The sequence below is a fragment of the Ranitomeya imitator genome, chromosome 4 (assembly GCF_032444005.1).
Source record: "Ranitomeya imitator isolate aRanImi1 chromosome 4, aRanImi1.pri, whole genome shotgun sequence".
NCBI classification, from domain to species: domain Eukaryota; kingdom Metazoa; phylum Chordata; class Amphibia; order Anura; family Dendrobatidae; genus Ranitomeya; species Ranitomeya imitator.
The window spans coordinates 709,006,600-709,031,988 of NC_091285.1; the positions used below are offsets into that span (position 1 = coordinate 709,006,600).

The 25,389-nt window shown below is 44.3% G+C and overlaps 1 protein-coding gene across 1 annotated transcript in view; it reads right to left on the reverse strand.

Annotated features, from left to right (window-relative positions):
* Positions 1-23,020, reverse strand: part of LOC138674856 (olfactory receptor 2D2-like) — a 157,633-nt gene extending 134,613 nt beyond the window's left edge. The window contains exons 1-2 of the mRNA XM_069762674.1: positions 22,822-23,020; positions 20,891-21,057 (exon numbers count right to left, since the gene is read on the reverse strand). Coding sequence (XP_069618775.1) covers positions 20,891-21,057; positions 22,822-23,020 — 366 coding nt within the window. The remainder of the gene's footprint in view (positions 1-20,890; positions 21,058-22,821) is intronic.
* Between the last annotated feature and the right edge of the window lie 2,369 nt (positions 23,021-25,389).

The following is a 25,389-nucleotide window of genomic DNA, read 5'->3' on the forward strand; positions in this document are numbered from 1 at the left end:
AGGAATTTCAGAAGAGGGGGAAGAGGAAATCGACATCAAAGGAACGTGATCATGAACCCCCTGACAACCCCAACTAGTAACAGACATGGATTTCCAATCTAACCCCGGATTATGTAGCTGTAACCATGGAAAACCCAGCACAATATCATCATGCAAATTATGCAACACCAGAAAACGACAATCTTCCTGATGGGCTGGCGCCATGCGCATGGTCAGCTGTGTCCAAAACTGAGGTTTATTTTTAGCCAACGGTGTAGCATCAATCCCCCTTAAAGGAATAGGGTTCTGCAAAGGCTGCAAGGGGAAACCACAACATCTGGTAATTCTAAGTCCATTAAATTCAGAGCGGCGCCTGAATGCACAAATGCCATGACAGAAAATGACGATAATGAGCAGATCAAGGTCACAGATAACAGAAATTTTGGTTGTACAGTACTGATGGTAACAGAACTAGCGATTCTCTTTGTATGCTTAAGGCATTCAGAAATAACATGAGCAGAATCGCTGCAGTAAAAACACAACCTATTCTGACGCCTAAATCCTTGTCGTTCAGCTCTAGACAAAATCCTATCACACTGCATAGGCTCAGGGCTCCTCTCGGAGGACAACGCCACAGTGTGCACAACTCTGCGCTCGCGCAAGCGCCGATCAATCTGAATTGCCAGAGACATAGAATCACTCAGACCAGCAGGCGTGGGGAACCCCACCATAATATCTTTAACGGATTCAGAAAAACCCTTTCTGAATATTGCCGCCAAGGCGTCCTCGTTCCATTTAGTCAGTACAGACCATTTTCTAAATTTCTGGCAATACGATTCTGCCGCTTCTTGACCCTGACACAGGGCCAACAAGATCTTCTCAGCTTGATCCACAGAATTAGACTCATCATACAATAACCCCAATGCTTGAAAGAAAGAATCAACATTAAGCAAAGCAGGATTGCCAGATTCCAGGGAAAATGCCCAATCCTTTGGGTCACCACGCAGCAGAGATATGATGATTTTAACCTGCTGAATGGGATCACCAGAAGAACGGGGTATCAATGCAAAAAACAGTTTACAATTATTTATGAAACTCAAAAATTTGGATCTGTCACCAAAAAATAAATCAGGAGTGGGAATCTTAGGTTCTAAGGCAGGAGTCTGAATAATAAAATCTGAAATACCCTGTACCCTAGCAGCAAGCTGATCCACCCGAGAAACTAACTCCTGAACATTCATGTTAATACTAGGTTCCGTAGCCACCCAGAGATTAAGAGGGAAGAGAACACAGAATAGACTGGAGAAAAAAATGGCTCAAGAGCTTCCTTCCCTTCTTCTGAGATGCATTTAACTCATTGGTGACCAGTTGTACTGTTATGATCTGGTGGCCTAGGAGCAGCATGAGACGTACTCTGGAGAAGGTGGTACCTTTACTGACCGCAAACCCTGAACTAGCAGCGCAACTAGAAGTAGCCGTGGGGGGTACCTAACACTCCCTAGACCCCTCGACACAGCCTAAGAACTAACTACCCCTAAAGACAGAAATGGGAAAACTATCTTGCCTCAGAGAAAATCCCCAAAGGATAGACAGCTACCCACAAATATTGACTGTGAAAGGAGAGGGAAATTACATACACAGACATGAAATCAGGATTTAGCATAGGAGGCCATTCTAGCTAAAAAGGAAGAATAGGACAGAGTACTATGCGGTCAGTATTAAAACACTAGAAAATATCCACCACAGAAAATACAAAGCACCACATCTGACTAAAGACATGGAGGGTATATCTGCATCTCCAGAGACAAAGCAAGGCTGCAAAAAATCCTTCACAGACAAAGCTGGACAAAACAAAACAAGAAAATGCACAGACTATAAGGTCCACAGCAGGTGGACAGCAAAAACAAGGCCAGAACTTATCTTAGATGAAATGAACAGCAGACCAGGAGAGACCAAGTATGGATGTGAATCCTCCAAAAACAATGGACAACTGGCACTGACTAAAGGATAAAGCAGGACTTAAATAGCCCAGCCCAAATTGCAAAAAATGGATACACCTGATAAATGCTGCGATCCAACTACCGCAGCACTACCACTCATAACCACCGGAGGGAGCCCAAGAGCAGAATTCACAACAGCTTTCCTGACCCAAGTCTGGGTGGTTAGTGGCATCCGCCAGTGCGGCACCACATGCACTCTTGTGCATTTAAGTTATTTTTTGCAGTTACTCTGACACCCCAGTTGCGGTGTCGAGCGCAAGAGGTCTACACGAACTCTAATCCTGTGTCTTGGGATTGAGTTCTGAGACTCTTTGCTTACGCTCTTGGTGCGGCACCGCGGCCCTGTGACGCAACAGGGTTTGTTTCCTCCACACAGGGTGAAGATAATCTGTGTGAATCCATATTGTACCGCCATATAGTCCATCATTACATAGCAGCAGGTTCCATCTCTGCATGGTGGACCCCGGGCTGCGAACGCACATTACTCTATCTTTCTAATTATTTGGTGTGTTCCGCTAGCCCTAACAAAGTGCTTAAGACATCAGATAACATAAATTTTAGAGCATCAGGTCTGAACTGAAGAATTTAAAACTTCCCTTCAATTTGTGTCTGTCGGGTTGGCAATAAACAATATGTCATCAGTTTATCAGCTCTCATAACACTAATATGGCTTACAAAAGTCTGTCTGTTCCGTGGAGCCATATGGTATTCAAAGAGCAAATCTAAAATTAAATGTAAACTTTAATAGTGACAAAAATAACCTCTGAAGCTACTACACCGGGACATTAATTATCGTGTTCCAATATTTGTTACTCTCTAGAGTTAGTCTAATTTAATTATTTATTATCTCTCAGATAACTCTCTTCTCGACCCTCTACAATTTGATTTCCGCTCTTTACACTCTACAGAAACTGCCCTCACTAAAGTCTCTAATGACCTACTAACAGCTAAATCTAATGGTCACTATTCCATGCTAATTCTCTTGGATCTCTCCGCAGCATTCGACACTGTGGATCATCAGCTCCTCCTCACTATGCTCAGCTTCATTGGCCTCAAGGACACCGTTCTCTCCTGGTTCTCCTCCTATCTCTCTGACTGATCCTTCACTGTATCTTTTGCTGGTTCCTCCTCCTCTCACCTTCCCCTTACTGTTGGGGTTCCTCAAGGATCGATTCTAGGCCTCCTCCTCTTCTCTTTGTATACTGCCCCTATTGGACAAACAATCAATAGATTTGGTTTCCCGTACCATCTCTATACTGATGACAACCAATTATACACTTCTGCTCCTGATATCACGCCTGCCTTTTTAGAAAACACCAGTAATTGTCTTACCGCTGTTTCTAACATCATGTCCTCCCTCTATCTGAAACTGACAAGCTGAACTCCTTGTGTTTCCTCCCTCTTCTATTGTGCCTATTGTGGTGCAGTGACCAAAGTTACAGCCAGGGGGTGCTGCTTTTGTGCTTCAAGATGCGCTTGGAGGCATAAATGTGATGAAACAATGACTGGCAGAGTTGTGAATGGCCGATATGTGTCGCAGATGGAGTCTGTGTGGTAAGCCTGATGCAATGTTGTTGTTCTGGGACCTGTAGTCCCTCAAGAGTTTGTATAGTTATGAAGGGAGACTTACTAGGCTAGTTATGTGAGGTGGGCGGGACAAACTAGCCACACATCTACACTCCCACCCAGGGGAGTGGTTAAAAGGTATATAATGTGACCAGGGTGTGGGTCACATGTTCCTGTGCTTGGATCTGAATGGTCCAAGTGCAAGGCCCTGGAAGCCTGTGTTGGAAATCCTGGGAATTCCTGAATAGCACATGGTTGGGCTTTGGCACTGAGTAGCCTGTGTGCTGTAGGTCCTGGACGGTCAGTGTTGGAGGCTCCTGGGAGTGGAGTTGTCCAGGAAGCACTGTGAGGCCGTCGACCTGGACGGTCAGTGTTGGAGGCTCCTGGGAGTGGAGTCGTGTGTTGGAAATCCTGGGAATTCCTGAATAGCACATGGTTGGGCTTTGGCACTGAGTAGCCTGTGTGCTGTAGGTCCTGGACGGTCAGTGTTGGAGGCTCCTAGGAGTGGAGTCGTCCTGGAAGCACTGTGAGACCGTCGACCTGGACGGTCAGTGTTGGAGGCTCCTGGGAGTGGAGTCGCCCTGGAAGCACTGTGAGACCATCAACCTGGATGTTTCTGTTGTGGACCTTGGACTGACGTGGAGTCAACCTGTGGAGCAGGAGCTCCTAAGAGGTAACCCCTGGTATGGGGAAAAGAACTGTGTGCGCTAACATAGGACAGTTGCTGAACTGTGCAGTCACCCGGTGACTGGAGAGATACAGGCTAGAATAATGAATGATTTGTAAAGCCATATATGATGAACTAAAGGACTATGTGAGGTCTGTGATATGTAAATGGCCTACAGTGGTTATGCTAAGAATATAATAAACCACATGGACTGTTTATCTGAAAAAACCATGCCTGTCTATGATTATTCTGCTGCCAAGCGAGTGTCCCCCAAGACACGTAGTGGGTGAAACGCTACACTATGCTCGACATTGCCGTTTCCGTGTGTGGTTCCACCATTACTCCCCAGCAACATGCCTGCTGTCTTGGGGTCATCTTTGATTCCGAGCTTTCATTCACCCCACACATTCGATCACTGGCTTGCTCTTGTTATCTGCACCTCAAAAACATTTCTAGAATTTGACCCTTTCTTACTTTTGACTCCGCAAAAAAACTCTTACTATTTCTCTGATTCATTCTTCGTTTCTCTCTACTAATTATTCTCGGTTTGAGGTCTCGGCTCAATAAACCGAGATCTGAATCTGCGTGTGCACATACACAGCCACCTTTTTGCTGAGACCACTGGGAGCTGAATGTGGGCAAGCACCATCATCAGCAAGGGCAGTGCTAGTGTGAAATTTAAAAAAGGAGACTTTCACAAATGCAGAGGGGCATCGGCAATGCCTAAAACACTACCCAGAGTCTCGCCCCCAAGTCGTGCCACAATGAACTAACAGGATTTTGCACCAAAAAGTCTAACAGGACTAAATAAGCGCCACATACAAACTTTTATTGTGCATTAATATACCAAACAACCACCCCATCCATGCATTGGCAGGTTGAGGGTGGTTGTTTCATCGGTATTTTTGAACCTGTGTTACTGCCATCATAATTACATGGCTCCACTGCATCCTGATAGTGCATTTGTCTGGAGGCCTGGGCAGGAAAACTTCACTGCCTTTTATCTTCTGTTTTTTTAAATGTTGGGGGATTTTTAAGTCCTCTTTTTTGCTGTGATTTTGTGGTATAAGATAGTTAAATGGTTGGAGTTTCAAAGACATTCAGATGGTCCCAGGGTAGGAGAGAAGTTTGGCAAAGAAAAGAAAACACAAGAAAGGTAAGGAAAGAAAAGGACCCAAAAAGGGAAGATGCAAGGGGAAAAGGAAAGAGAAAAAGATAAAGAAAGAAGAAAATGAAACCAAAGAGGAGGAGATGCAAACATTAAACAAGAAATAAAGTACAGTAAACGGATAAGGAGAGATCAGTGAGGTTATGTGTGGGTGAGTCGGTCGGCAGGATCTCGGTGCTCCTATGCTGTGCGGTAGGGTGAATGCCGTGCTGCTGTGTTTTAAATCCTGTTTCCTGCGTTGCGTTACTTCCGGTCATGCCGAGCCCGAAGTGCTTTCACCATCGGCAGAAATACCCGAAGTGAAGGAGAAAAACATGTATGCACAGTGATATCTCCGTATGAAAGAGGAAAGAGAAGGGGAAAGTGATTAGATGCACATGCGCCGGTAACTAAATCAAGTGGTTTGTGGAGAGGTTGCACTGATCAAAAGGAGACAAGGAAGAAATAAAGGGGAAATGTTGGGGAAGGTGGAGACATGGGGGAAGTAAACAAGAGACACAGAATAATGGGATGACGGGAGACTTGGACCACAAAATGTGCACAAATAGGATAAAAAGGTGGGGAGGAGCATAGCAAGAGAAAGTGTCACCAAGAAGGAAGACCACATCTGTGGGGTCATGATGGGATCATTATGGAATCTAAAAGAGATCAAATGAAAATTATTAGTGAAGCATCATATTCACTCAAGAACAAATTGTAGTAATATATGAATATACATATATATATATATATATATATATATATACAAGGTCATCAATAAATATGTAAAAAGAAGAGGGCCAAATACTGACCCCTGTGGTACCCCATTGCTAACTGCAACCCATTCCGAGTGTGCTCCATTAATAACCACCCTTTGTTTCCTATTCCTGAGCCAGCTCTTAACCCACTTGCACATATTTTCCCCTATCCCCATTATTCTCATTTTATGTATCACCCTTTTGTGTGGCACCATATCAAAAGCTTTTGAAAAGTCCATATACACTACATCCACTGGGTTCCCTTGGTCCAATCCGGAACTTACCTCTTCATAGAAACTGATCAAATTAGTCTGACATGAACGGTCCCTAGTAAACCCGTGCTGATACTGGGTCATGAGGTTATTCCTCTTCAGATACTCCAGTATAGCATCCCTTAGAATGCCCTCCAGGATTTTACCCACAGTAGAGGTGAAGCTTACTGGCCTATAGTTTCCGAGTTCAGTTTTTGTTCCCTTTTTGAATATTGGCACCACATTTGCTATACGCCAGTCCTGCGGCACAGACCCTGTTATTATGGAGTCTTTAAAGATTAAAAATAATGGTCTATCAATGACTGTACTTAATTCCTGCAGTACTCGGGGGTGTATCCCATCCGGGCCCGGAGATTTGTCAATTTTAGTGATTTTTAGACGCCGCCGCACTTCCTGCTGGGTTAAGCCGGTGACATTTAATTGGGAATTTTTGTTATCACTGATCATATTTTCCGCCATGGACTTTTCTTGTGTAAATACTGATGAAAAAAGTCATTTAGCATATTGGCTTTTTCCTCATCCTCATCCACCATTTCACCCAGACTATTGTTAAGGGGGCCAACACTATCATTTTTTAGTTTCTTACTGTTTACGTAGTTAAAGAATATTTTGGGATTATTTTTACTCTCTCTGGCAATGAGTCTCTCTGTCTCAATCTTTGCTCCCTTGATTTGCTTTTTACAGAATTTATTTAATTTTTTGTATTTATTTAATGCCTCCTCACTACCTACTTCCTTTAATTCTCTAAATGCTTTCTTTTTGTCCCTTATTGCGCCCCTTACAGCTCTATTTAGCCATATTGGTTTCCTCCTATTTCTAGTATGTTTATTCCCATACGGTATATACTGTGCACAGGTCCTATCCAGGATGCTAATAAACGTCTCCCATTTTCTTTGTGTATTTTTATGTCTCAGGATATCGTCCCAGTTAATTGCACCAAGATCATCTCTCATCCATTGGAAATTTGCCCTCCTGAGGTTTAGTGTCCTTGTAACCCCTCTACTGCACATTTTATTAACCCCTTCCCAACCTGTGACGCCGCGTAGGTGTCATGAAAGTCAGTGCCAATCCGACCTGTGACGCCTATGTGGTGTCATGGACGGATCGCATTCCTGCAGATCGGGTGCAAGGGTTAACTCCAATTTCACCTGATCTGCAGGGACAGGGGGAGTGGTACTTCAGTCCAGGGGGGTGGCTTCCCCCCCCCCCGTGGCTACGATCGCTCTGATTGGCTGTTGAAAGTGAAACAGCCAATCAGAGCGATTTGCAATATTTCACCTATGAAAACTGGTGAAATATTAAAATCCAGCCATAGCCGATGCTGCAATATCATTGGCCATGGCTGGAAACCCTGATCTGCCCCCCTACCACCACCGATCTCCTCCCCAGTCCTCTGTCCTGTGCTCCGCTCCCCTCCGTCGTCCTGTCTGCTCCCCGTCCTCCTGTCTACTCACCGCGTGCTCCAATCCCACCCCCCATGCTCCGATCCCCCCGTGCTCCGATCTCCCCCCCTCACACTTACCGAGCCTCCCGGTGTCCATCCGTCATCTCCATGGGCGCCGCCATCTTCCAAAATGGCAGGCGCATGCGCAGTGCGCCAGCCGAATCTGCCTGCCGGCCAGCATATTCGTTCCAGATACATTTTGATCACTGTGATAAAACCTATCGCAAGGATCAAAATAAAAAAATAGTAAGTCAACCCCCCCTTTATCACCCCCATAGGTAGGGAAAATAATAAAATAAATATATATATATTTTTCAACTAGGGTTAGGGTTAGAATTAGGGTTAGGGTTAGAACTAGGGTTAGGGTTAGAATTAGGCTTTTTGCACATGGTGTGGATTTGGCTGTGGATCCGCAGCGGATTGGCCACTGTGGATTTGTAGCAGTGTTCCATCAGGTTTACAGTACCATGTATACCTATGGAAAACCAATTCCACTGTGCCCATGGTGCGGAAAATACTGCGCGGAAATGCTGCACTGTATTTTCCGCAGCATGTCAATTCTTTGTACGGATTCCGCAGCGTTTTACACCTGTTCCTCAATAGGAATTATAATTGCCAGACCTGAAATAACAAGCACTTTTCACCTATTGTGTCCCCCCATTTCCTTGTAGATTGTAAGCTTGCGAGAAGGGACCTCACCCCTAATGTCACTGTTTAAATTGTCTTAACTTGTACTGAATTTATTATCTGTACATGTCCCCGCTTAATTGTAAAGTGCTGCGACATATGTTGGCGCTATATAAATACAAATTATTATTATTATATTATAGGAATCCGCAGGTGACATCCGCACAAAAAACACTGGAAATCCGCGGTAAATCCGCAGCTAAAAGGCAGTGCCTTTTACCTGCGGATTTTTCAAAAATGGTGTGGAAAAATCTCACATGAACAAACAGTGGTTTACCCCACATATGGGGTACCAGCATACTCAGGACAAACTGGGCAACTTTTGGGGTCCAATTTCTCCTGTTACTCTTGCGAAAATAAAAAATTGCAGGCTAAAAAATAATTTTTGAGGAAAGAAAAATGATTTTTTTATTTTCACGGCTCTGCGTTATAAACTTCTGTGAAGAACTTGGGGGTTTAAAGCAGTCACCGCACATCTAGACTAGTTCCAAGGGAGGTCTAGTTTCCAAAATGGGGTCACATGTGAGGGAGCTCCAATGTTTAGGCACACAGGGGCTCTCCAAACGCATCATGGTGTCCGCTAACGATTGAAGCTAATTTTTCATTCAAAAAGTCAAATGGCGCTCCTTCCCTTCCGAGCCCTGCCGTGTACCCAAACAGTGTGAGGTATCAGTGTACTCAGGAGAAATTGGCCAATAAATTTTAGGATCCATTTTATCCTGCTGCCCATGTGGAAATGAACAAACTTTGGCTAAAAAAATTTTTTGTGAAAAAAAGTACTATTTCATTTTTACGGATCAATTTGTGAAGCACCTGGGGGTTCAAAGTGCTCACTATGCATCCAGATAAAATCCTTGGGGCATCTAGTTTCTAAAATGGGGTCACTTGTTGGGGAGCTCCAATCATTAGGCACACAGGGGCTCTTGAAATGCGACATGGTGTCCGCTAACAATTGGAGCTACTTTTTCATTCAAAAGTCAAATGGCGCTCCTTCCCTTTCGAGCCTTGCCGTGTGCACAGTGGTTTGTGACCACATATGAGGTATCGGTGTACTCAGGAGAACTTGCCCAACACATACTGGTATCCATTTTATCTTGTTTCCCATGCGAAAATGAAAAAATTGAGGCTAAAATAATTTTTTTGTGAAATAAAGTACTTTTTGATTTTTACGGATCAATTTGTGAAGCACCTGGGGGTTCAAAGGGCTCACTATGCATCTAGATAGGCTCCTTGGGGGGTCTAGTCTCCAAAATGGGCTAATTCGTGGGGGAGCTCCAATGTTTAGGCACACAGGGGCTCTCCAAACGCAACATGGTGTCCGCTAATGATTGGAGCCAATTTTTCATTGAAAAAGTCAAATGGCGCTCCTTCCCTTCCGAGCCCTGTCATGAGCCCAAACAGTGGATTCCCCCACATTTTTTGTTTTGAGCACCTTGAGGGGTGCAGCTTTTAGAATGGTGTCACTTTTGGGTATTTTCAGCCATATAGACCCCTCAAAGTGACTTCAAATATGAGGTGTTTCCTAAAAAAAATGGTTTTGTACATTTCGTTGTAAAAATGAGAAATCGCTGGTAAAATTTTAACCCTTATAACTTCCTAGCAAAAAAAATGTTTCCAAAATTGTGCTGATGTAAAGTAGACATGTGGTTAATGTTATTTAATAACTATTTTGTGTCACATAAGTCTTTTGTTTAACATAATAAAAATTCAAAATTTGAAAATTGCTAAATTTTCTAAATTTTCGCCAAATTTCCATTTTTTCACAAATAAACGCAAAAATTATCAACCTAAATTTATAACTAACATGAAGCCCAATATGTTACGAAAAAATATTCTCAGAACCGCTAGGATCTGTTGAAGCGTTCCTGAGTTATTACCTCATAAAGGGACACTGGTCAGAATTGCCAAAAACGGGACAGGTCATTAAGGTCAAAATAGGCTGGGTCATGAAGGGGTTAAAGGATACATGAAAACTTATTATTTTGTGATCACTATTCCCCAAGTGACCCCCAACCCTTATATTTGATATGCGGTCTGGCCTGTTGGTTAATATTAGGTCTAGCAGTGCCCCCCTTCTTGTTGGGTCCTGAACCAGTTGTGAAAGGTAATTGTCTCTCATAGTTGTCAGACACCGATCACCTTTGCTGGACCTGCAGGTTTCTGTTCCCCAATCTATTTCAGGGTAGTTGAAGTCCCCCATAATAATGACTTCTCCTTGAGTCGCAGCTTCATCTATTTGCTTTACGAGGATATTCTCCGTTGCTTCCATTATTTTTGGGGACTTATAACAAACCCCTATCAGTAATTTATTATTTTTTCCCCCTCCTATCTCCACCCACAGGGATTCTACATTTTCATTAAATTCACCTATATTATCACGCAGGATGGGTTTTAAAGACGATTTCACATATAGACACACCCCTCCCCCTCGCTTATCTGTACGGTCATTTCTGAACAGACTATAGCCCTGCAAGTTAACAGCCCAGTCATGGCTCTCATCCAGCCACGTCTCAGATATCCCCACCATGTCATAATTATGCTCCAACAACATTAGTTCTAATTCAGGCTTCTGGCATTAGCATACAAGCACTTTATGTATCTCTCTGTACTTTCTTTCTTACATTATTAACTGTTCTAACACCTCCCCCCATGCCACCGCCACCCCCAACTTCTTTATTTGTGCCCACATCACTATCTGGACTATCTTCCCCTCCTATAAAATGAATACCCTCCCCATCAATCCCTAGTTTAAGCACACCTCCAACCTTCTAGCCATTTTCTCCCCAGCACAGCGGCACCTTCCCCATTGAGGTGCAGCCCGTCCCTAGCGTAGAACCTGTAGCCACCTGAGAATTCGGCCCAGTTCTGCAGGAACCCAAACCCCTCCATCCTACCCCATTTCCTAAGCCACTTATTTATCTCCCCAATCTCCCGTTGCCTCTCTGGCATGGCACGTGGTACCGGCAGTATTTCAGAAAATACCACCTTGGAGGTCCTTGCTTTCAGCTTGCAGACTAATTACCTGAAATCATTTTAAATTACCTTCCACCTACCTCTAACTTTGTCATTTGTGCCAATCTCCTATTCACTGCACAGTGTTACTGCTGCACTACATATGGTTGGGGTTGGAGAATGTGGAGCAGTATGAACTGAGGCATACCCCAAAGCGTGTCAGTGACTAAGCCTGCAAAGCTACAGCTCAAGCTGACTGACAAAATGGAGGAGCTTTTGAAGCAGTTGGTCCTCTCTCAGCAGCAGCAGAAGCAAGAGGTGCTGCAGTTGCAACAGCGGCAGCAACAAGAGGCGCTGCAGTTTCAGCAGCAACAAGAAGAGCATCGGCAGCAAGAGCAGCTATGATTGCAGTTGATGAATCAGCAACAGCAAAAGGCTAATGAGCTGATTCTGCAGCAGGTTGCGGCTATATGAGAGGCACCCTCCACAGTGACCCTAATCCGTTCTGACCCCTGGTAAAAAGTCCGGACAGCATTGAGGAAGATGAGTCGCTAGGATGACATGAAGGCCTTCCTCATCATCTTTTAATGTATGGCAGAGTGGGAGAGCTTGCCGTTGTCCCAGTGGCTCAAGTGGTGGCCACCTTCCTGACTGGAGATGCCCAGAAGACATACATGGACCTCAATCGGTAGTATGCTCTGGACTATGAGAACCTGAGAGGTGAGATCCTTGCCCAACTGGGGGTTAATACCTATGTGCAGGCTCAGCGGGTGTACCAGTGGTCTTTTGTGGAGTCTCATCCCACCAGGTCTCAGGCATATGAATAACTGCAGCTGGTAAAAAAATTCCTCCAGCCTCAGACTTTAACCTCAATCCAGATGGTAGAGAGGGTGGTGATCGAACGGCTGGTAAGGGCTCTGCCATCAGCCATACAGTGTTGGGTGGGACAAGGGCACCCGGGGACTCTGGACTAAATGTTTTGACTGGTAGAGCGGTATACAGCCACTCAGGACTTTATACGGGACACTTCTCTACTTCGGCTGTCATGTAAGGCTCCATCAGCTCTGGAGCCTGGGAAAAGTCCACAAACCTCAGTTGGGGCTGACTACGACCATGTTCGGGTTGAGGGGTGGACCCAAACTGAAGATGACAAAAGTCCCGTCTTCCCTAAATCGGCTCCAATGTATAGTTGAGCTGCAGCAGTCAGGTGCTGGCTGTGCAAAGGGCCCAGATATGTTGCTGCTAACGGCCCCCTGATGTCTGAACCCATGGACTGTGGGTATATTTGCTGTATGCCTATGTATTCCCAGCCAGACTGTACTGCCATTACAGACACTGCTGGCAGCAAACTCCAACTGTGCCAGGTACTCATGAATGGGTACTAAACATAGACCCTCCTAGACTCAGTGTGCATAGTGACTTTGGTTCATGGGTCACTTGTTGCCAGGGACAACCCTAAAGGTAGGAAAGTGGAGGTGATTGATGTCCATGGGGAAATCCGGGAATACTCTACCACTAAGGTTAATTTTTCCATGCCGTTTGGGTACTTTAACCCCTTCATGACCGGGGGATTTTTCGTTTTTCCGTGTTCGTTTTTCGCTCCCCTCCTTCCCAGAGCCATAACTTTTTTATTTTTCCGTCAATTTGGCCATGTGAGGGCTTATTTTTTGCGGGACGAGTTGTACTTTTGAACGACATCATTGGATTTAGCATGTCGTGTACTAGAAAACGGGAAAAAAATTCCAAGTGCGGTGAAATTGCAAAAAAAGTGCAATCCCACATTGGTTTTTTGTTTGGCTTTTTTGCTAGGTTCACTAAATGCTAAAAATGACCTGCCATTATGATTCTCCAGGTCATTACGAGTTCATAGACACCAAACATGCCTAGGTTATTTTTTATCTAAGTGGTGAAAAAAAATTCCAAACTTTGCTAAAAAAAAAAAAAAATTGCGCCATTTTCCGATACTCGTAGCGTCTCCATTTTTCATCATCTGGGGTCGGTTGAGGGCTTATTTTTTGCGTGCCGAGATGAAGTTTTTAATGATACATTTCGGTGCAGATACGTTCTTTTGATCGCCCGTTATTGCATTTTAATGCAATGTCGCGGCGACCAAAAAAAGGTAATTCTGGCGTTTCGAATTTTTTTCCCGCTACGCTGTTTAGCGATCAGGTTAATACTTTTTTTAAATTGATAGATCGGGCGATTCTGAGCGCGGCGATACCAAATATGCGTAGATTTGATATTTTTTTTATTGATTTGTTTTGATTGGGGCGAAAGGGGGGTGATTTAAACTTTTATGTTTTTTTTTATTTTTTTCACATTTTTTTAAACTTTTTTTTTTAACTTTTGCCATGCTTCAATAGCCTCCATGAGAGGCTAGAAGCAGGCACAACGCGATCGGCTCTGCTACATAGCAGCGATCTGCTGATCGCTGCTATGTAGCAGAATTGCAGGTGTGCTGTGAGCGCCGACCACAGCGACGGGCAATCAGTAACCATAGAGGTCTCAAGGACCTCTATGGTTACCATTCACAAGCATCGCCGACCCCCGATCATGTGACGGGGGTCGGCGATGACGTCATTTCCGGCCGCCCGGCCGGAAGCGGTAGTTAAATGCCGCTGTCTGCGTTTGACAGCGGCATTTAACTAGTTAATAGGTGCGGGCAGATCGCAATTCTGCCCGCGCCTATTACGGGCACATGTCAGCTGTTCAAAACAGCTGACATGTCCCGGCTTTGGTGCGGGCTCACCGCGGAGCCCTGCATCAAAGCAGGGGAGCCGGCATCGGACGGTATAGTATGTCCGATGCCGGTAAGAGGTTAAACATGTGGTGGAAGTGGTGAAGACCCTTCCATATGGGACTGTGTTGGGAAGAGGCCTACCGCTGTTCTGGTCTCTGTGGGAGACCAGGCTCAACTTTCTCAAGATAAATGTTGTACCAGGTGTAGAACCTGAAGGTCCCAAGTCAGTGATACTTAGTTTGGGTAGATTCAGGTTGATAATAATCAGTGTTGTGGCATTCACTATGTTGTCTTATTATGTGGACATAGTGTGTTAACTTTATAAACAAAGAAAAACAATGTACCAATTAAAAAAAGGATCACCTATAAATAACAAAGGTTTATTGAATTCTAAGCTGAGAAAAATTTCAATTAAATAAATTAAAATAGCCCAATGGCTATGAGAAATTATCGCTCGTAATAGGGTCTTCCCTAACTTGTCCCAAATTTCACGGGATGCCAAAGATAAATTAAACAATCAATATAAATATATCGAGCCTGTAGTACAATGATTGTCAAGATGGAACTGGTAGTGAAAGACAATATAAGCAATCAAATGGAAATAAAGGTCAAAACGTAATATTTTGCCATCACAACCTGAAAAACAATCTCAATAAGTCTAGAAATGGGATGAAGATGACACCTGTGTGCTGAATATAAGAAAGATAGGGGTGAAAGCCTCATGCGTATCTAAAGTGTGGCTTCCTCAGGGAGAATGTGAGAAAAAAGATTTAATTCATGTAATTTTAATGTGATTTTTTGTACTAAAGGAGTAAAACATAACGCAAACATTATAAATCAAAGAACGTTGTAATCGTATGAGCTTGTGCTTAAACGTTATATATTTATCTATTGGAGAAAACAAAAAAAGTATTTTTTCTTATCCCATCGCAAAACATATTTTATAAAAAGTGATCAATAATTACCCCACATCCAAAAGTTTTAACCCCTAGTGACGGAGCCAAATTTTTGAAATCTGACCAGTGTCACTTTATGTGGTAATAACTCTGCAACGCTTCAACAAATCCCAGTGATTTTGAGATTGTTTTTTCGTGACACATTATACTTTATGATCATTGTAAATTTAGGTCAATATGTTTTGTGTTTATTTATAAAAAATATCAAAAATTTGAGAAAAATTTTAAAAAATTTGCAATTTTCAAACTTTGAATGATTATCCCTTTAATCCAGATGGCCATACCACGGCAAACCATTAATAAATAACATTTCCCACATGTCGGCTTTACATCAGAACCATTTGTAAAATGTTATTTTATTTTGTTAGCATTTGAGGAGGATTAAAAATGTAGCAGCAATTTTTCATTTTTTCAAGGAAATTTACAAAATTTTTTTTTTAAGGACTTATCCATGTTTGAAGTGACTTTAGGGGTCTCATATATTGGGAAACCCCCAAACGTGATACCATTTTAAAAAGAGCACCCCCAGACATATTGAAAACTGCTGTCAAGTACTTTATTAACTCTTGAGGTGCTTTACAGGAATTAATGCAAAGAGGCATGATAGGAATGAAAATGTGTATTTTTACCACCTAAAAGTCTCTAACTTCTGAACAGATTACTACAGCCGGCAGACTCTAAGGCCACTATTTGGTAATGAATTGCCAGGGTAAGCATCAGTACCACAAAATCAAGATCTGAGGGCACCAATTTGGTTAAATAGGAAGCCCCCACAATCTGTTAACCATTTATAATGATGTAGTCACTATTGACAGCAGCATCTAAGGGGTTAAACAGAGTTGGATGGTGCAAACACTGATCGTCGCGGATGCAGCAAGTTGTCAGCAATAGTGGACAGAGGACAGCTACTGGATTGTCACCTGTATGGGGAGGCTATTCTCTTACATCTCAGGTCAGTTAAAAGACATATTGGCTGTTATTAAGGGGTTAACTTTTAAAATTTTTCAGACCGCACTAAATATTAAGCCATAACACAAAAGTCAAGGTTCTCAGCAACTGGCTGCTCAAAAAAATTGTTAAAATGGAAAACTGAAAATCATATCATGGCACAAAAAATAAAACATCTTAGACCTCAATTGCCGGATAAATGTTAAAACTTATGTCTCCCAGAGTCACAGTGAGTCACAACGACATACGCACGTGGTCACAATTGTTGGTCCCCCTCGTTTAATCACAGAAAACCCCACAATGGTCACAGAAATAACTTGAGTCTGACAAAAGTAATAATAACTAAAAAAATTCATGAAATGAACAAATGACAGTCAGACATTGCTTTTCAGCCATGCTTCCACAGATTTAAAAAAAAATAAAAAACTCATGAAATCAGCCTGGGCAGAAATGATGGTACCTCTGAAAATAATGTGACAAAAGGGACATGTTAAATCACCGTGTGTCCACTAACTAGCATCACAGGTGTCTACAATCCTGGAATCAGTGAGTGGCCGGTATACAGGGCTACAGACACTGTGCTGTTTGGTGACCTGGTGAGTATCACACTCAACATGGACCAGAGGAAGCGAAGGAAAGCGTTGTCTCAAGAGATTAGAAAGAAAATTATAGACAAACATGTTAATTATAAGATCGCCTCCAAGCAGCTTGATGTTCCTGTGACTACAGTTGCACATATTATTCCGAAATTTAAGATCCTTGGGACTGTAGCCGACCACCGTGGACATGGCCACAAGAGTAGACTGATGACAAATCAAAGAGACAGATAATACGAATGGTAACAAAAGAGCCCAGAAAAACTTCTAAACAGATTAAAGGTGAACTTCAAGCTCAAGGAACATCAGTGTCAGATCGCACCATCCGTCGCTGTTATGTTCTGGGGCTGCTTTGCTGCAGCTGGTATAGGGTGTCTAGAATCTGTGCAGGGTACAATGAAATCTCGAAACTATTAATGGATTCTAGGGAGAAATGTGCTGCCCAGTGTCAGAGAGCTTGGTCTCAGTTGCAGGTCATGGGTCTTGGAACAGAATAATGACCCAAAACACACAGCTATAAACACCCAAGAATAGCTAAGAGGAAAACATTGGACTATTCTGAAGTGGCTTCTATGAGCCCAGATCTAAATCCTATTGAGCATCTTTGGAAAAAGCTGAAACATGTTGTCTGGAAAAGGGAACCATCAGTGGCCAAAATCCCTGTCGAGAGGTGCAGAAGTCTCATTGACAGTTACAGGAATCGTTTGATTGCAGTGATTGCCTCAAAAGGTTGTGCAACAAAATATTTAGTTAAGGGTGCCATCATTTCTGTCCAGGCCGATTTCATGAGTTTTAATTTTTTAAATGTCTGTGAAAGCATGGTTGAAAAGAAATGTCTGACTTTCATTTTTCCATTTTCGTAGATTTGTATTAATTATTACTTTTGTCAGATTCAAGTTATTTCTGTGGGTTTTGTGGGTTTTTCTGTCATTAAACGAGGGGTATCAGCAATTTTGACCACATGTGTAATTATTGGTATTAGCATAGTGACGTTGATTCGCAGAATACAGCTATCTCTTTATTTGTGCTGTAAATTAAAAGTATAAAATGTAAAATTAAAGAGTAACAGAAAAACCAGTTTTTTATTGTTTCACATAAAAAGACAATAAAAGGAAGGTGTTAGGTTGTATGTACCCCAAAAGAGCTACACTGACAAATGCAATTCATTGTTAAGATAGCAGTGAAGTAAGAATGTAATCCAATAGCTGGAGGAGCACAAGCAGGGAACACCAAGTGGTAGTGGAAGTCCTTGGAGGTAGCAATAGGAGTCGTGGCAAACAATCCGGAAATGAATGAGAACATTCTGAGTAAGGCATTTCAGCAGCTGGAGACTGGAGCTAGACCGGCAGCTAGACACTATACTCAAGCAATGAGTGAGGGATCCATGTTGTTAGGGTTGGCGGAACGCACCGAATATATATTTATTAGAAGAGATTGGTGCGTTCGCAACCCAGGATCCACCGTGCAGGAAAGCACCTGCAGCTAGATATGGCGGTACAATATAGTAGTATAGGCAGACTCTGTTACTTCACAGAGTCTGTTAGCAAAGATAACGCTGTGCCCTGTTTGGCTCACAGAGGAACACAGCTACTTAGAAGAGCAAATGGTGGTCATGCAGTCAAATGCAAACATGAAACTCCTCGCCGGAGGTGCCAACATTCTAGGGGCTTATTTCAGCCAGGTCCCTGACTGCATACAAACATGACCACACTGGCGCTGAGCTCATACATAAATTGATACATGGCTGTGAGGTCATGCGCGCCTCTTATAGCTGCAGCAAGTACAGGACCTTCCTAGAAGCACCAATGAGAGGCTGCCACAGACATTGAACACCTTCAGGACCTTCCTAGAGGACCAATAGGATTTGCTGCAGTACCTGAGCATGTGACCCTTGATCTCCAATGAGAGATCTTACCCTGGGCATGCTCAGAAGGGGAAAAGTAGGACTTAGTCCCAAAGATGTCTGCTCACTGCTGACCAGTACTAGCTGCAATGGCAGAAGCTGGAAGGACAGCAGTAACCTTTCGCACAGTGTCAGAATGAGCATGACGCTGGGACCGATGCCTCCGCTGAGCAGGCTCCACTGCAGCAGGAGAAGAATGGGAGACCGCAGCGGAGATGGCTCGAGATTCCCCCTGTGCAGAGGCAGGAACTCGACCCCTAACATTACCCCCCCTCTGAGGCCCCTCTCAATGGACCTCGCCACGCTTGAAGGCAGCAATGAGCTGCGGAGCCTGAAAATTCTCAGCAGGCATCCAGGACCTGTCCTCAGGACCATAACCCTTCAAGTCCACCAAATAAAATTTTTGCCACGTACCACCTTGCACCCTAAAATAGCATTCACCTCATAATTGTCTGTAGACGAACTCGATGTCCCGGCAGATGACTCAGAAAACCGGGACATTTTTACGGGCTTCAAGAGGGACACATGAAAGGTGTCGGTGATACCCAGACGTGGTGGAAGGGCCAGACGGTAGACCACTACTGGGTTAACCTGTTCGAGGACCTTGAAAGGGCCCAAGTAGCGAAGAGCAAACTTAGTAGACTCAACTCGCAGCCTGATGTTATGGGCGGAGAGCCACACTAAGTCACCAGGAGCAAAGGTCGGAGCGGGGCGCCGATATGCATCGGCGGAGGAACTCATTCTCTCCTTGGAGGCCCGAATGGCACCCTGAGTGTGGTCCCAAATGTCCAACGCCTCCACAGCCCAGTCTGCCACCCTGGAGTCGGCGGAAGACATGGGCATAGGTACAGGTACCCGCGGATGCTGACCATAGTTTAGGAGCAATGGGGTCTATCCGGTGGAGTCAGCTACGGCATTATTCAGCGCAAACTCCACCCATGGTAGCAAGGATGCCCAGTCATCCTGCCTGGCTGAGACAAAATGTCGAAGATATGGGACCAAGGTCTGGTTGGCCCTCTCTACCAACCCATTTATCTCGGGATGATAAGCTGAGGAGAGATTCAACTCTGAATTCTGAGTAGACGACAAAGCTCTATCCAGAATGGAGACGCAAACTGGGGACCCCGGTCACTGACAATTTTGTCCGGCATACCATGAAGGCGAAATATGTGTTTGATAAACAACGCCGGCAGAGCCCGTGCAGAAGGTAACCATGGAAGAGGCACAAAGTGCACCATTTTTGAAAAATGGTCGGTGATAACCCAAATAATTGTGCAGCTACGAGACTTGGGTAAGCCCACCACAAAATCCATCCCGACCATCTCCCAGGGTCTGTCCGCCACCGGCAGGGGGTGAAGCAACCCAGCTGGACGTTGACAAGGAGACTTGTTCTTGGCGCAGGAGACACATGCCCGAACAAAGTCTGCGACATCACGGGCCATATGCGGCCACCAATATGTCCTCGCCAGTAGCTCAGATGTCCTTTTGGTCCCAAAATGTCCACCCACCCTAGACGAGTGAGCCCAAGAGAGAACCTCTGGACGCAAACTGGATGGTACAAAAGTCTTGCCCGGAGGCACAGACTCTAGCGAAACCAGGGCAACAGTTCTCAGGCTCTCGGAAGGGACAATAAGCCGAGGCTCCTCTTCCTCCTCCTCAGATGATACAACGGAGCAAGAGAGAGAGCGTCGGCATGAATGTTCTTCTCCCCGGAAAGAAAATGTAGGGTGAAATGGAACCAAGAGAAGAACAAGGACCATCTGGCCTGGCGAGAATTTAGCCACTGTGCGGTCTGTAAATAAAACAAATTCTTATGGTCAGTGAATACTTGGAAGGGAAAACGAGCCCCCTCCAAGAGATGTCTCCACTCTGAGGAGGTTAACTTCATTGCTAGCAACTCCCTGTCCCCGATGGAATAATTCCTCTCCACTGGTGTGGTTTTGGAAAAGAAGAAGCAAGGATGCTTCTGACCTTGAGCATCCTTTTGGAAGAGGACTGCTCCAGCACCAACGGAAGAGGCATCCAACTCCATTATAAACGGCTTATCTACATTGGGGCGATGTAGAATGGGAGCGCTAGCAAAATGAGATTTAATAGAAGTGAAAGCCTTGCAGACCTCCACAGACCACAATTTGGGATTTGCTCCCTTCTTGGTGAGGGCTACAAAGGGAGCTACCAAACTTGAGAAATGAGGAATGAACTGGCAATAATAGTTAATGAACCCCATAAAGCGCTGCACCGCTTTAAGGGAGTGGGGTTCTTGCCAGTGCATCACAGCTTGTAGTTTGGCAGGATCCATAGCCGATCCTTGGGCGAAGATGATATAGCCCAGGAAAGGTAAAGACTCCTGCTCAAACACACATTTCTCTAACTTGGCGTAAAAGGAGTTAGTTCGTAAGAGGTCGAAGACTCTGCAAACATCTCTCCGGTGGGAGTCAATATCTGGAGAGTAGATGAGAATATCATCCAGATAGACTACGACCGAGTTAGAGAGCATATCCTGGAAGATATCGTTTGCAAAGTCTTAGAAACCGGCTGGGGCATTACAGAGCCTAAAGGGCATCACTAGATATTCATATTGCCCATACCTGGTGTTAAAAGCCGTCTTCCATTTGTCCCCCTCACGGATGCGAATCAGGTTGTAAGCACCCCGCAGATCTAGTTTAGTAAACACCCTTGCTCCCCGAAGCCTAACAAAGAGCTCAGATATCAGGGGCAGAGGATACTTATTCTTAACGGTGATGGCGTTAAGACCCCTGTAATCTATGCATGGACGTAGTTCCCCATTCTTCTTCTGCACGAAGAAGAACCCAGCCCCTGCATGTGACACTGACTTCCTAATGAATCCTCTTGCCTGATTTTCCTGGATGTACTGTGACATTGTCTCTATCTCTGGGAGAGATTACGGATAAACCCGACCCCAGGGAGGCTCAGGACCAGGCAAGAGGTCAATAGGACAGTCATAGAGGCGGTGAAGCGGAAGGGTCTCTGCAGCTCTTTTGGAGAACACGTCCGCATAGGACCAATATTGCTTGGGGAGAGAGGATAGATCTGCGGGTACCTCAGTAGTAGCAACCTGAACATATTCCGTCTGACATCTACCCCCACAAGATTCACCCCATCCCAAAATTCTGCCTGTGGACCACTTAATATGAGGAGAGTGGTACCGTAGCCAAGTTATCCCTAACAGGACCTCATCAATTCCCTCAGGAATGACGAGCAGAGATATAATTTCCTGATGAGATGGCGACACAGACAAAGAAAAAGGAATGGTCTGGTGTGTTATCTGTGAGGGCAGTGTCGACCCATTTACCACTCGTACGGTTACTGGTTGAGCTAACATTACCAGGGGAATTGCGTGACGTTGGGCGAAGGCAGAAGACATGAAATTGCCCTCCGCCCCAGAATCCACGCAGAGCTCTACCAAGTGGGTAAATGAGCCTATAGTAATTGTCCCCTTAAAGGACAATATGAAGGCAAACATCGCCGTGTCTAGTGTACCTCCACCTACTACCACTAGACGCTGATGTTTCCTTGACCGCTGAGGACATCTGGTGGCAAGATGTCCTGACTGCTGGCAAACATAACAAACCTGGCGTGCATGAGCGGTCCGGGACTTAGATCCCACTCATGTCCCTACCATGGCCTCATGTGACTCAGGAACCAGGACTGGAGATTCCAAAGGTTTGGCAAAGGTGGGAGCCAGCCGAAACCTCTGCCTACACTGGGCTCGCTCTAACCTCCGCTCGTGAAAACGGAGGTCAATACGAGTGGATACAGTTATTAACTCCTCCAGTGTGGCGGGAATCTCCCTATTGGCCAGAGCTTCCTTCATATAGTCAGCCATCCCCCTCCAAAATATCGGAATAAGGGCTTTATCCGCCCACTCCAGCTCAGATGCTAGGGTGCGAAAGTGGACGGCAAAATGGCTGACCAAGGATGAGCCCTGACTCAATGCCAACAGCTGGAGCGCAGTATCATGGTTGACATGAGGTCCTAAAAAGACCTGTTTCAGAGTGCTCAGGAACAACAGAGCACTCTGCACCACATGATCACCACGCTCCCACAGTGGCGTAGCCCACTCTAACGCCCTGTCCGACAGGAGAGACACAATAAAGCTCACCTTAGCCCACTCTGTGGGGAAACGTGCGGCCAGAAGCTCGAGATGTATAGAGCACAGGCTCACGAAACCCCTACAAGATTTACTATCACCAGAAAATTTTTCTGGGAGCGGGAGGTGAGAAAGAGTTGGAACAGGGGTGGCAGTGGACATGGTTGCTGCAGCCATGCTAGCAGCCTGAACAGCAACTGCGGTTACATCCACAGCTGAGGTTATGCGCTCGAGAGCCACAAACTCACCCTCCAGCTGCTGGATGTACCGCATGGATTGCTGTGTGTCCGCCATGACTAGCCAGACCCTGGTGCTAGTATACTGTTAAGGTTGGCGGAATGCACCGAATATATATTTATTAGAAGAAGTTGGTGCGTTCGTAATCCGGGATTCACCGTGCAGAAAAGCACCTGCAGCTAGATATGGCGGTACAATATAGTAGTATAGACAGACTCTGTTACTTCACAGAGTCTGTTAGCAAAGATAACGCTGTGCCCTGTTTGGCTCACAGAGGAACACAGCTACTTAGTAGAGCAGATGGTGGTCATGCAGTCAAATGCAAACATGAAACTCCTCACCAGAGGTGCCAGCATTCTAGGGGCTTATTTCACCCGGGTCCTTAACTGCATACAAACATGACCACACTGGCACTGAGCTCATATATAAATTGATACCAGCGCTTGGCCGTGCGGTCATGCGCGCCTCTTATAGCTGCAGCAAGTACAGGACCTTCCTAGAAGGACCAATGAGAGGCTGCCATAGACGTTGAACACTTTCAGGACCTTCCTAGAGGACCAATAGGAATTGCTGCAGTACCTGAGCATGTGACCCTTGATCTCCAATGAGAGATCTTACCCTGGGCATGCTCAGAAGGGGAAAAGTAGGACTTAGTCCCAAAGACGTCTGCTCGCTGCTGACCAGTACTGACTACAATGGCAGAAGCTGGAAGGACAGCAGTAACCCTTCACAAAGTGTCAGACTGAGCATGACGCTGGGACCAACGTCTCCTCTGAGCAGGTTCCACTGCGGCAGGAGAAGAATGGGAGACCGCAGCGGAGATGGCCCGAGATTCCCCCTGTGCAGAGGCAGGAACTCGACCCCTAACACATGTGGCTTTAAGTAGGCCCAATCTGAATCAAGATGGCATCTTCAGGTTTAGAATCGGCCATCTTAGTAAAGGGAAATTGGCCAACAGAACAGCAGCCTCCAGTGGTAAGGAGTGGAAATGCAGCACATTTGTAAAGGTGAACAATAGCAGCCACTGGTGGTCAATCTGCAGAAGGATAACAGGAATCATAATACTCATCTTGTAAAAGAACTAGACCTAAAAAAACCTTTAGACCTGGTCATTGAACAGTTCATCTTTATTTCATAAATCATTAGCTTTCCTAAGATGACTTTTGCAGTTCCCCATAGAACTTTATGATCAGTGAATTCAGAGTTGACCTCCAAATTGAGATTTTTGAGCATTAATAATGGGTTCAGGGAGAGAGAGGATGGATTTCTCTGATAAGAAATGTTATAAAGTTTTTTCACGTGACTGATGAAAAAAATAGAACAATGTTTAGTCTTTAAGGTGTTAATCACTCATGAAATCCTGCTCATCCTCAGAGGATGACACTTTCCTCAAGGGCTTCCTTTTCCTACTCATATAAGGCAGAATATCATCCATTGCACCTTGGACTTTTTTCCAGAGCATCTTGATATCTAAGAAGCTTTAGAGCTTGTTTCCTTCCATTTTCTCTCAATTCCTTCTTATCCCTGGTGATAATAACTATTTGTAATTGGTTTCCATTGTGGAACCATTAATTATTTCTTCAAGGATGATAATTTAACTGATGGACGCTACTAAATGTGATATTTGATTCATCTTTACCAATGCTGAGTGTCGTCTACCTTGAGTCAATGTCGCAATATTACGTTGCAGGCTGTAACAGGTAAGAGTGGCCACTTGCTCAGAAATTTCCGGTATATAAAAAAAATAACGTTTATTCAATATACTTTCAAAAGACTTTATTAGCTGACTATGGTAGATGGTATTGTTGACTCGTTATTACCAGTGTCTGAGCTAAAGACAGACATCGTTGTGCTCATGCTCCACCACTATGTTTCTGCATTTTGTCACATCTATCGTACATCATTTTTTAATCTTACTTCTATGATTTTCGTTCTTTGAGGTATTTTTCTTATAGAAATTTTATTATGTGGAGCTGAACTTTAAATTGTATTTTTTGTCAAATTTATTATGGTGACTTCTATTATATTTGTCATTAAAATGCATCTTTATGAAGGATACGTTCTTATTCTATATGTGCTACTCTTGTTAGGGAAAGAGTTATTATAGTTTTCTATAGTACAGTGTGTTACATTATATCTATTTTGGATGTTTGATCTTTATATTACTGCATGCTCTACAAACAGTATATATCTACATTATGCTACAAGTAAGTTACTGAAACTATATTCTTTTATCAAAATCTTCATTGTAAAGAAAATGGAGAGTCGCAATGTTACTACAATCACCCTCCTTGGATTTCCAGACCTTCGTGGCTTCAGAATTACATTTTTTCTCTTCGTCCTCATGATTTATATCACAACAATCTGTGGGAACCTCTTGGTAATCATTGTGGTATCAAACAGTAAGAGCCTCCACTGTCCCATGT